Below are 12,328 nucleotides of genomic sequence, written 5' to 3'. Positions count from 1 at the left end.
TTTTTCAAAAAACTGCATTAACCATCGTCTTTAGCGCATGAATTCACTTGGGACTACGCCAAATGACACGAAAAAAAACATAAAAAATGATTTGGAGCCTTGAAAATGAAAAAAAAAAAAATGCATAAAAAATCGAAAAAATCGATGAAATTTCGTAGGCTCGAAAGTTATTTTTTTGGGAATGCGTAGGGGAATTTTTTTTCCTGAGCCCAAATCCTATCGAAAAATCGATGGCGCGATATCGCTTAATAAATAGACCCACCCTAATGTATATACATATATATATAATTATATGTATATATGAAAGTATGTATAAAAGTAAAAAAATATATGTATATATATATGAAACATGAGAGCATTAAAGTATAAAGGGAGTTGCTTACAAGCTTAAGTCCTTATTCGCCTTATTCGCACCTTTGTCCTCATTTATTTTTAGCGCTGCCATGGCAAGGAATTTGCCATTTTTTCCCTTGACGGGCAGACATCTTAAAAAAAAAACAATTGTTGATGGACTTCAAGTCGAATTTACAGAAATCAAAACGCCATTATATCAAGCCAAATTCACTTGCCTCTCATACAAAAATTTTCCTGCGCAGTGAATTGTGAATGTAGCCGCATCTGTGCAGCACTTTAAATAGCTGCAACTACTGTGAAACCTTCCTTGGGCGGAAATTCGCCATCAGCGAACTTTCGTCCAACCAAGAGAGGTGTCTGCTCAACGGAGCTATTTTAAATTTAGCTAATAAACTTGGCATTCGTAACAAATTTTTATAATATTATGTTCTAAAACTTATGTAAGTCCGTGATTCGGTTGAGATTTTAGAGCCTCAATAGAATAGAAAAGATGGGGCAAGGACGCCGAAATGTCGAAAGATACGATACACAATACGAAAATAGGACTAAACTAATGGTATACAATAGATTGTGCCGATTCGATAATAACCAGTTCGTACAAACTGGCAGAGATACTGGAAAAAACTGCGCAAACTGCAGTCGCGTAAACTTTTGTATTGAGATCCAGCACAACAACTACATAGAAGTGTGTTAGGGTGAAAATAAAGACTTGGCAGAATTGGAACAGGAAGAAGCTTACAACCATTAAAGGGCTCCGGTCATATGGGCATATTTGGTAACAAGAAGGTCGATGAACTGGGAAAGGAGACAATAGCTGCTCATGATCAACTAAGCAGAAAAGTTGTGATATCAAGTGTAGGGCTTCGAGGTGTCATAGATCGCGTTAAATCAAGGCTCCTGGTGGGGTTTCTCAGTTGGGTCATCAAATAAGCTTCTGGTAACTCTATAGGTACATTCAGTTTATGTGTAGTCCTTAAGAGCCGACCAGTTCAACCTTAACTTAGGGCAGGCAGTCTGAAATCTCTAATCCTCATTAGGTATAAATTGAGTCCTTCAAACGTATAAATTGATATTCATTCTCTCACTTGTTTCGCGTTGAGAGGTTTTAGATTTTTGATTTGTTATGAAAGCAGGTCTCAGTGACCGCCGATAAGAAGTTCGTGTTTGCTCGGTAGAGGTTTTTTAATTCCATTTTAAAGCAAAGAACTGTTTGCGTCTGCCTAACGTAGAGCAATTCGTGCTAAAAAAGTTATACCTCAAACTTGGTGCACGAATAACTGTCCGGCCAAGGAAGGCGTCCATCAAATAGAGGCGTCCGCTGGGATGGGCTTCTCTCTATTTTGATTACACAGTTTATCAACAAAATGTAAACAATGCTATTAAGCATTCCACTAACGTCGTTTTTCCTACACCACCAAGTTGTCAAAAGGAGCGAGCGCCAGACGCAGGCACCATCATCCTGTTCATCTTGAGTTTTGTTTGAATTTTTCACTCAAGACCCTGCGTGAGACACTGATTTCTTTCTGATTCTATTTTCATTCTTCATTTCTGTCTACCATTATTCATTTACAATTTTGTTTCTTCTTCTTCTTTTATCAACGCTCATGATACACTTGCGACGAATTTAAATGACCAAAAAAAGTCGTCAGTTGTCGTCTGTTGATCCCATTTTAATATTCTAGATACCCAAATGAAATACGTGTCTGGCAGCACAACAAACGTTTATTGTTTTGTTAATTGATTATAAAAAACATTTATATGGTCACAAAACTACTGTCGCACTGCTGTCGCACGGTTTGGTTGATATTTTTTGTTGCCTTTGATTGTCATTTGCTACTGCAGCGCATACAATTTACATTGGTTTGGTTGCATGCCTCAAAAAATTAAAAATGCGCACTGCATCAGCGCAATTCACTTTGGCACAAAAATTGGTATGCAAAATTGGTTTTGGCGACACAACAATTCGATTTGAGTCGGGCGTTTGAATTGGTGATAGCGAAATTTGTTGTTTTTGAAGTTGTGTTAGTTTGTTTATCCTTTTGTATTGTTTTTGCTTTTTAATCTGCATACATACTTTTCTTATTTCTTGATATTTTAGCTTGGCTCAAATCACGCCAGCGTTTGTGGCTAAAATATTTGTGCTTCTTGTTTTATGTAACTTCCAAGTATTTGTTTGCTAAGTTTTTTTTTACAGATTTGGCACTATTGATGTCTTGGAAGGTCATTGCAGTTGCTTGACAACCTTGAAAATTGCTTGGTTGGGGCAATGCGTCTGCATTTAAGAACAATTCACATAGACACATAAAAATATATTGCAGTGTCAACACTTTTCGGAGTGATATTAAAACTAATTTTGGATTCAACGCTGTTGCTCGTTGTTTTGAGTAACTGCAGATGTGAATAGCAAGCACTTGTGATGTGGTGATAGAGTGATCCGCCTTTCACATCGAACAACCTGGGTTCAAGTCCCGGAAAAGTCATCAGTATCGAAAAAATTTGATTGAGCCATGTCCGTCCATCCGTCTGTCCGTTAACACGATAACTTGAGTAAATATTGAGATATCTTCACCAAATTTGGCACACGAGCTTATCTGCACCCATAATAGATTGGTATTGAAAATGAGCGAAATGGGATGATAAACACGCCCACTTTTTATATATATAACATTTTGGAAAACACAAAAAGCCTGATTATTTAGTAAATAATACACCTAGGATGTTGAAATTTGACATGTGGACTGATATTGGGACACCGCTCACTTCTGATAAAATCAATTTTACAAGTATTAGGTATTAATCATAAATCAAAACGTAACAAAATTCGGCAGGGAGGTTGTCTCTACTATATAGAATGCTTTGAAAAAAATTAACGAAATCGCTTAAGGACCACGCCCACTTTTACATAAAAGATTTTTAAAAGGGTCGTGGACGAATAAAATAAGCTATGTCTTTGCAAAAAAGAGCTTTATATCAATGATTTTTCATTTCCAAAGTGGATTTATAACAATAAATGGGAAAAACTTCAAATTTAAAGAAATGAGCGTGGCACCGCCCCTTTTATGACTAAGCAATTTTCTAGGTTTCGGGAGCCATAACTCGAAGAAAAGTTAGTTCAGAATAGAACCATATGTATGTATATGTATTATTGCGCAGCTAGGTATGTAATATTCGATTTCACCTGAACTTATACTTCCTTACTCGTTTTTATTATTAATACAATTTAAATTCTACGCATATAATAGCACTTCTTGGGAATGAAATTCACACTATTTTGATTTTTATATAGAACAACACAAAAAGTGCGGTTTTGACACCAAATTTTTTTGCGTGTATGAGTATAGCAATGGCCGTTGAGGTTAGTCTACCCCTAATTTAATTGAAAACTGATTACGATTGTCTTTGTAGTTTCTCATGCAATCGAAAATCTTCTAATATGCAGTTAGATCTGTAGTATATCTATAGCAATTTTGAGCTAAAAAAGCAAAAGTTAGTCTTTATGAGGCATGCGTGATCAAATGTATCTGAAGCGAAAGGCGTAAATCATATATATGAAAATTTGCTATATTTTAAAGTTTTTCTTCACATATCAATTCTCCCTGCGAGTAAGGGTTTGGGTATGCCCGCGATATGGTTATATCGGTCGTAAAGTGCGACTACAATACCATGACTCATCCAATCCATGGGTGGTGTATCACTCAAAAGGAAGTAATGTGGACGCGGTGTATCACTTGCGCGAACCTAGCACGGATTTTGTTAAACCAGTTACCCGCAGTGAGCAGGAAAAGCAGTTGTGGTCTGTATAGACTGTATCATACGAAACTTGCATGCAAGTCTCATCTCCTATCCCTTGGTTGGCCCTATAGTGGGTGAGTCGAGGGAGCTATTGTTTTTACCTCGCATGTTAGTAAGTGCACTTTTATGGAAGTTAACAATAAAGCATATTCAATGGAACTATCCTGCCTTTTCGACGCTGAAGTTGACAATGAAGTATACTCAACGCAGCTCACTAAGTCGACAATAAAGTATTATCTTCGGAATAATGTTGTCTCTGCGCTAGAAAGTTGGAAATAAAGTTCGTTCTTGGAGGCTCTGTCGCCAAGTTTTGAACAGCGTTTTTACTTTTATGAATGCATTTTTTAATTGATTCTTCTGTGGAAGGTCAGAGAAAAGGTTGAACACATCCCTTTATTGTGCGGAGATATCTGATGAATAAATGGCTGATAAAGCAGATCGTTTGTGGATAACAAGTGACAATTGAAAGACTGGGGTATGTGCTCAGTCTTCTTATTGAAATATTTGAAACTACGTGAGGATATGCTTAACGGTATCGAATTTTGGGTAAATGTGCTTAAAAGTAGTCTCCAATTCTCTGGAAATTAATCCCGGTGCGAGCTAAACCCAAACCAATACGAAATTATTATAAAAGATCGCCAACTGGTCTGTAAAGTGACGTGACATCACGGTCGAAAAATGCATCCAACGCATCGCGGAGAGAGCCAATAAGAAATGCCAGAAAGCTCATGAAACTAGCGAATATACAAATTCGTTGAGTAATAGCCTGATCACTTTCCGGAAAGATTCCCGAAAATGATTTTAAAATTCTAAAACTCAGCATAGTACTACAATTTTGTGCAAAAGTGAATAGTAATAATTTGTTTTAAATTTGCGTAGTGGCCACCCTAAAGTGCGCTTAAAATTTTCGGCATAATAAGCGCTCATATTAATTAATACTTTAAAATTGCTGTTCTTAGAAATGTCATTTAAATTTCCTTCCAACTAAATATTACAAAGTTTGCCTATACTTTAAATTGAAAATAAGCCGAACGCATAAAATGTATTCATATATTTTATTGATTTGCTTATGACTAATCACGGCTAAAATTTGATGGGTACACTTGAAAAGTCATAAAAATTCGCAGAGCTTTGATGAGATCTTTTGAACGCCCAAATGGTTTGTTTTAAACCAAAGGTTTTAATTTACTTGTGTTTTTATCATCCTTAAAAAAATTTTTAAGACTTTTGCAGTTTCCGGACATGATTTATGTGAGGCTGAAGCGTTTGTTTCATTAATACTAAAATGTTTGTTTTTATTTAACGCAGTTTCCTACGGTCTTTTTTGTTATGCTTTGCGCTTCTTAACGTTTCGCGCCTTTGTGGCATTGTGCTTTATTGGGGTATTGGCTTATTTATACTTCACACAAGTCATATCAGCCTAGCAGATCCTTGTTCACGAAAGGCAGTGGTGCACAACGCCGGCAGAGCTTCGAATCCAAACACAAAATTTTTTGTAGTGGTATATGTTTACATGAAGAATGTTTGAGCACAGAATTCAGGCAAGAGATGATTGAGTGCTTGCTTTATTAAATCTCTGTCGCTGCGCTCACCCGACATGTAGGTGAGCGCCGAAACGTTTCCATAGCTCTACGAGATTCTCGAGTGCACGACTGACTTAAGGAAATACACCATACGCATTACGCTTATGTGTAACAGATCATTTAATTTTGATACCCATTCATTCATTCATTTGCACGTTCATTCACTTTTGCCTCAATGAGCTCGTTTAAATGTGGGGCTCTTTTTCAAAGCTCCTAACTCATTGGGCACCAATTTGATTGATGGCGAAACATATATTTCATTTTTATTCGTTTATTATAACAAACAGAAAAAAAATTATAAATATACATGTGTAGATATAAAAAATATAAATATCACATATACAAACGTACACATATATTGAGTGTCATGTAGAAAAAAAACTTTAAAAACTGAAACCCACAAAAACACCGGGTCTTTGCAACAAATCACAGCTTTTGGTCGACTTAGCGGTATTTCTTTTTTTTTTTCAAAAATAAAAATGATTTGCTTTTGTTATGCTACGACTTAAACTACATACGTAGTCTGTTCGTACAATTTGTTCGAACCTCTTCGCGAGATTCTCGAAATACTCGTAAAGCGCGCAAGCTTCGCGACGTTCAATTTAATCGCTGCATTGACAGTATTATATAGAGCTTATAATTTTTTCTTGAACATAAATGAGAATTTCTAAAGAAATTGTAAGCTCTCTATATAATGCTGCTAATGCTGCGGCTAAATTGAATATCGAGTAGCTCGCGCGCTTTACCAATATTTCGAGATTCGAGAATCCAGCGGTAAGCCAAGCTTACGATTTAATGAGTCTCGATATTCTCTGTTGTTTTCGCGTAGAAACCTTATGCTCTAATTTAACGTTTTTTTAAATTGAAATATCAATACATGAACTAATCAGAATATTTTGTCTCTTTCTATTTCAGACAATTTCGGCACAAGTGCAAGTGGTAAGAGTATTCCAAAATTTTTTATTAATTAAGATATACAGCAGATGTGCGAAACAAAAAAACACGTATATACATATATTGATGAGTAAAAAACGTTTTCTTTTTTTGGTAAAGTGATTTTCTTTTCCTTCTTTAGCTTTACTGCTTCTTCTCTTCTTTCTCTCCCTGTTACTTTTTTCTACACCTCTCAACATTTTTCTCCATCTCCTTCGCCACATCTTGGCTCTTCACCTAACCTTTGCCACTCTCTTCACTGTCCCAGTTCACCTCCCGGAACAAAATATACCAAGTTTTAGTAAAGAAAAACAGCCAACGTTGTATCAAATTTCAAGCAAACTGCGCGGAAATCAGATTATTTGACAAAGTCAGCCCTAGATCCGCTACGCAGATGAAACTTGCCAAAGGATTAATCGAGGCAAGCTGTCTCCCGCTCTTCCAAATTTCAATAAATGATAAATTAGATTATTCGAATAAATCGGTACCAGATCCATCTACCAGAAAAAAGTATACTAAAAAATCGAGTAAATCGCTGCCAAGCCCACCCTACACATAAAAAAGACTAAACATAAATATAGGTAAAACGCCTTCTATGCAACTTAAAGCAAATCGCACCAAAATGCAATTCTTTTCAAAGGTCTCTTGAAATATAGCTAAGTTAATGAGCTAGCTACGAGCCCAATATGCAGCATATTGGGTAGTCAATTTTGGTGTCCATTGACGACTACAATATGGCACAAGAAGCCCATATATATAATCGATGTTTACGTCGAATATGAGTCTAATTGGGCCACAAGTACTAATTAATAAAAATAGTGCGAACATCTGTTCCACCTATCGGCGTTATGGAAGCATGCGTTCATACGTCTTTCCTCTTTGCTTGATAATCAACGAACAAACCACTACTATGATTTGTGAGCGACCAACACAACCACAGTTTTAATTTTGGTCATCACTTATACTAAATTGAACTTAACCAATCACGCAAATTTAAACCAAAAGTTTTCTTTATCAAGGAGAGTAGGTGAAAAATTTTGTATTAAATAATAATAGATAATAATAATGATGGTTTACCATGCAATACACTAAACGCAGTTTACTTAATCGCCAACATTTAACTTTTTAAAACGTGTAGGAAAACGAAAAAAAAATACAATGAAATAATTCCACACTTTTTCTTATAAAAAAAAATTATGAAAGGTCCATGCACTACAATTGAGCGCAACCAGAAAATTGGGCTACTCTTGCGCGTATTTACTTTTAAAAATATCTATATACATTTGTATACATTCATTCAAAATATCAACTCCTCCATACCATACCATTTTATGAATGTATGCATGCGTGTAAGTATGCGCTTTTGGGTTTTGATATGCATGTGTACCTTTTCATTTAACATTTGACAGGACCTATAATTATAGCCAACCATAACCCATCATCAACTTGCGTTCGACGCGCAAAGCGATATATACAATAAATTTTCTGATTAAAAACCAGCTTATCATTATTATAGGCTCATCGTTCTTCGATGGTTGTAAACCCTTGTGTTTGAGTGAGTGACTAGCTGACTGGTTGTTAGTTGTTTGGTGGGTTCTTTTGTTTCTTGATTGTAGTTCCTTTTTTTTTAATGTGTGGCATTCACTCACCACAGCTTCACTAATTTTGACTTTTTGACTTTAAATATCTTCACCTACCTTCATCGAAAAGGCTTTCCCACCATTCTTTGCTTTTTTTTATACATATGCATATGTATATGTGTTCATCAATTGGCTTTATAAGCATGTGTTCGTGTAAGCACAACAAAATGTCTGCTAGGTTTTGATAGGGAGCATCTTATTTCGACGGTTCAGTGCAGTGGTGCACTCGCGAGCTTAGCAACCTATTCGGCGTTCATCTACATGCCGTGTGAACGCAGCGAAAGAGATTCAGTAATGGCCGAGCCACAATTAAATATTATTTTTCCCACTCCTAAGAACTTTTCGAACAAAAGAATAAGAAACAAGAGGCGTAAGAGGCGACTAATATAACCAATTGGTTCCACGGACTCCCAGCGCAATTTGTTACTTCTCCAACTTAACTGTCAACCTCACCAACCCGTGGCGGATCCTGTTCCTTTATCAGCCGAGGCTCTGGTGACCCCAGGTTCCATGGAACTTTGAAATATCGTATCCCGGAGTTACAATTGAACTTAAACGATCTACTCTGAAGGTATAAAATCCTCAACGTTTGATGGTCCTGTTCCTTTTCAGACATTTGATGGAATTGCTGAATCGCTTCACATTCGCTGAAACGATATCACATCCACTGATTCAGGAAACAGCGTCGCTTTTGTGTAACTCAGTGTTCAAAGTGCCCCGCGTCGAACACAATATTGGCAGATATAAAGGGATTTCAACAGCGTAGTGACGGAATAATCATATGCATTGCATGCGAGAGGTCAGCTCACATAGCACATCACTGCGGCATCAGTATCACAACTCGAAAGAAAATTGAGCAGTTTAACCGTCGGAAGAAACTTGGATGAAAGGAGCGGTTACTGACTGTAGATACGGGCGCTTTTCATTCGATAATCCAATCTGATTTAGTCAAAAGTAAAATAAGACCCATTACACGTGGCAAGATTGCGTACGGCTACTGGCAAGCACAACCATGTCCAGGAAGAAGTGATATGTGAAGACGTAATCGCAGCGATTGTTAATGAAGTTATATTTGCTTCGGCCGGTACCTGAATCCAGGACGTCCCAAAATAAGTTTTAATATGACTTCAAAATAAGTTTTAATATGACTCGGAAAGTGTCAAACTGCACAATTAATTACACCAAACATTGCATATATTGCACTTTGTTGGTATTAGATTTGAAAGAATACCAAAATAAGTAATAATATTACTCCCAAAAATGTTAAAATTGAACTTAAATTTTTTGTGTGTAAGTATGTATATTTTCGTTTTAGGAAATTTAATATATATTTTTTAGAACGTTTTTTTTTTAATATCTGTACATCGAATACATAAAATTGTAATGCTTAAAGTAATTTAATAATCTTCGAAAAGAATTTTTTTTTTCAAACAAAGATCAAATTCCTCGATTCTATTTGAATTATGTGGTGAGTGGCAGGAGATTGTTGGCGCATAGATACCTATGTACGATGTGCATTAGACTGTTGAAAAAACAAATTTCTTCGCTCACAAAAAAAAAAGGAATACTAAATTTAAAAATATGGAAACTACACCAGAAGTGCGTGTTTCATGTCACCGCATGCGGTTTTATATAAAACTTTTAAAATCCATCACTCACTTTTTTAAGGAATATTTCTTTCTTTGTTTTAAGATTTTTGCCCTTATTACCTTTTTGTGATTTTGACTGCCTATTTGACTTTACTTTCATTTCGGGCACACTTTTTTAATAAATTAACAGGTTATTCTGAAACACAAGTCAAACTATTATGCCGAAAAATGCACTTATCTATCAGTTAACCAAATTTTCGTTTTCTCTATGTTAACAGAAGGCTCGTGTCTCAGTTAAGTTCAAGGAAGAAGTGCAAACAAAAGTCAGGTGTTTGGCTAGTTTTCGTGTGTTCACAATAGATTACTACGATTTTTTCTACAAAATATTCACAATTAGCGCTTTAATCCGAGGTTAGTTATTCTGTGTTGGTGAAAATGAAAACGCCATATGAACCTATGACGGTGAAAACGGCTCTGACATATAGTCGGGAAACGGCCCTCAATCCAGCGATGTATTTTTTCTGGGAAAAGTATCTTTCAAATGAGAAGATGCGCAATAAAAACTAAGCACGTGTAACTAGCGTTATCGACATTGCTTCGAGCGCTCTCGCCACAAAAGTATTACACACAAGAAATTAGTATGAAAGTGAATGGTAATATTTAAGTGTCCACCCTATAACTCTGAAACGAAAAATCAAAATCCCAATCGCTTTCTGCAAACTGCATTGTTTATGTAACAATTTTTTGATTAAATTTCTCGAAAAAGATATTCAAATTCAATTTGAACAAACATTTTTTATTTATATCTATCTGTTCCCTGTGAAGCGCCGCCACTTCCCTGAAAGACACGAGAGTCAAATTCAGCAATAGAATAGAATAAAAGTTCTTCAAATAAACATATTGGAACTGAAAATGAACTTAATTTAAAGAGAATACACTAAACATGAGAAAAATACACTTGTGCTCAGGTAGAATTGCAAATTCCATTCAAAAGACTTGTAAATACTGCCACCGTTATCACTGGTATTTAACCGATTGTGTTCTTACAGGGTTGTTCATCTTTAGGGAGCTCTCTATTACATTTTTCATTTTTCTGAACGATTAACGAAATAACAAAACAAGAAGGTTTTAAAAATATGGGTTATTAATTTCTTTAAATTTCACATTGTAATGTAAATGAATAAGTGATTTTGAATTTGTGCAAAAAATATTATTTTGAATCGGTCTATTGTATGCACATACATTAAACAACTAATCCTATGCTCACATATGTGAATATAAGATCAAAAAAGAAATCTGGGATCTTTGAGGAATTTAACGAAATATTTCATTATTATTAGACAGTTGGAGTTGAACGACAAATAAATATATGCGTCAAAGGCTAAACAAGCAGCAATACTATGAATATTTTAGTAATAGAGGGAGGATTTTATACACGAGATATTAGCGTGGGGGAACGAGTTGTTAACATAAGGATTAAAGATAGTGGAGCGTAATGTTGCATGCTAGCGATGTTATTTATTATATACTTTTTGTTAATCACATACATATGTAAATATCTGTATGCAGTATGTATATGAGTATATATACTAAGAGTTTATTGCTACGATAGGCATACACATACATATTATCTCTCTATAAGTTTTTTTTTCATATTTAAATTTGTTTTTTTTTTTCAAATTTGTTTTTCATGGTCACTCAATCAATTGCGTACATTTGCCTCATTATTAAAGCCACTTAGGTGCATGTATGTGTATATGTATGGTAATATACATATGCTTTATAATTTTTGAATATCCCACACACAAATATGTAGTACATATGTTCTGTAGAAAATTTTTGAGTCTGACAAAAAAAACTCTTAGTAAGAAAAACACCAGCGCATTGCAGACAGAATTCAAACAAGAAAAAAATGTATGTACATATATCAAAAACGCGCTGAAGCAATACAGAAACATGAAGAAAAAGCAGAAAATTGTCGGTTAATTAACTTTAGCACGCCATCATGCTACGGCTGATGATTCGTTTCGTGCCCCCGCCGCTAACAATTTGTAGTTTTTTGTTTTTCATTTTTTTTTCTGCAATGCTACTTCGTTTTTTTTCTATTTTTACTGCTGCCTTTTACATTTCGCATTGCCAGCAGCAATTGCGCGATCTCTTTTCCACACACACGCCTTCATATATAGACAGCCAGACTATTATATGTATGCATGGTACATATTTGCAACAAATTGCACAATTTCTGCAATGTAATAATTGTTGTTGTTATTGTTGTTGTTTTGTTAGCTTCAGCTGTAGCTGTTTTTAATTTCTGCATGGCAAACGCCTCATTTCCCTTCTTAATAAACCATTTTGTTGTTATGGCAGCGCGTATAAAATTAGTCTTACATATGGTAGACTACATGCCTAAAATATAAAAAATATGCATATAGGCATG

The 12,328-nt window shown here is 35.4% G+C and overlaps 1 protein-coding gene across 2 annotated transcripts in view; it reads left to right on the top strand.

Annotated features, from left to right (window-relative positions):
* The window catches only part of hth (homothorax), a 712,335-nt gene that overhangs the window by 546,831 nt on the left and 153,176 nt on the right, over positions 1 to 12,328 (top strand). The window contains exon 10 of one of the 2 annotated variants that reach the window (XM_067760647.1): positions 6,645 to 6,665. In XM_067760647.1, the coding sequence (XP_067616748.1) occupies positions 6,645 to 6,665 (21 nt within the window). Of the gene's footprint in view, positions 1 to 6,644; positions 6,669 to 12,328 lie in introns of both variants that reach the window. The other variant, XM_067760646.1, reaches the window with a different exon arrangement.

The sequence above is a fragment of the Eurosta solidaginis genome, chromosome 1 (genome assembly GCF_040869045.1).
Source record: "Eurosta solidaginis isolate ZX-2024a chromosome 1, ASM4086904v1, whole genome shotgun sequence".
NCBI lineage: Eukaryota > Metazoa > Arthropoda > Insecta > Diptera > Tephritidae > Eurosta > Eurosta solidaginis.
This window is presented reverse-complemented; position numbering and strand designations above follow the sequence as displayed.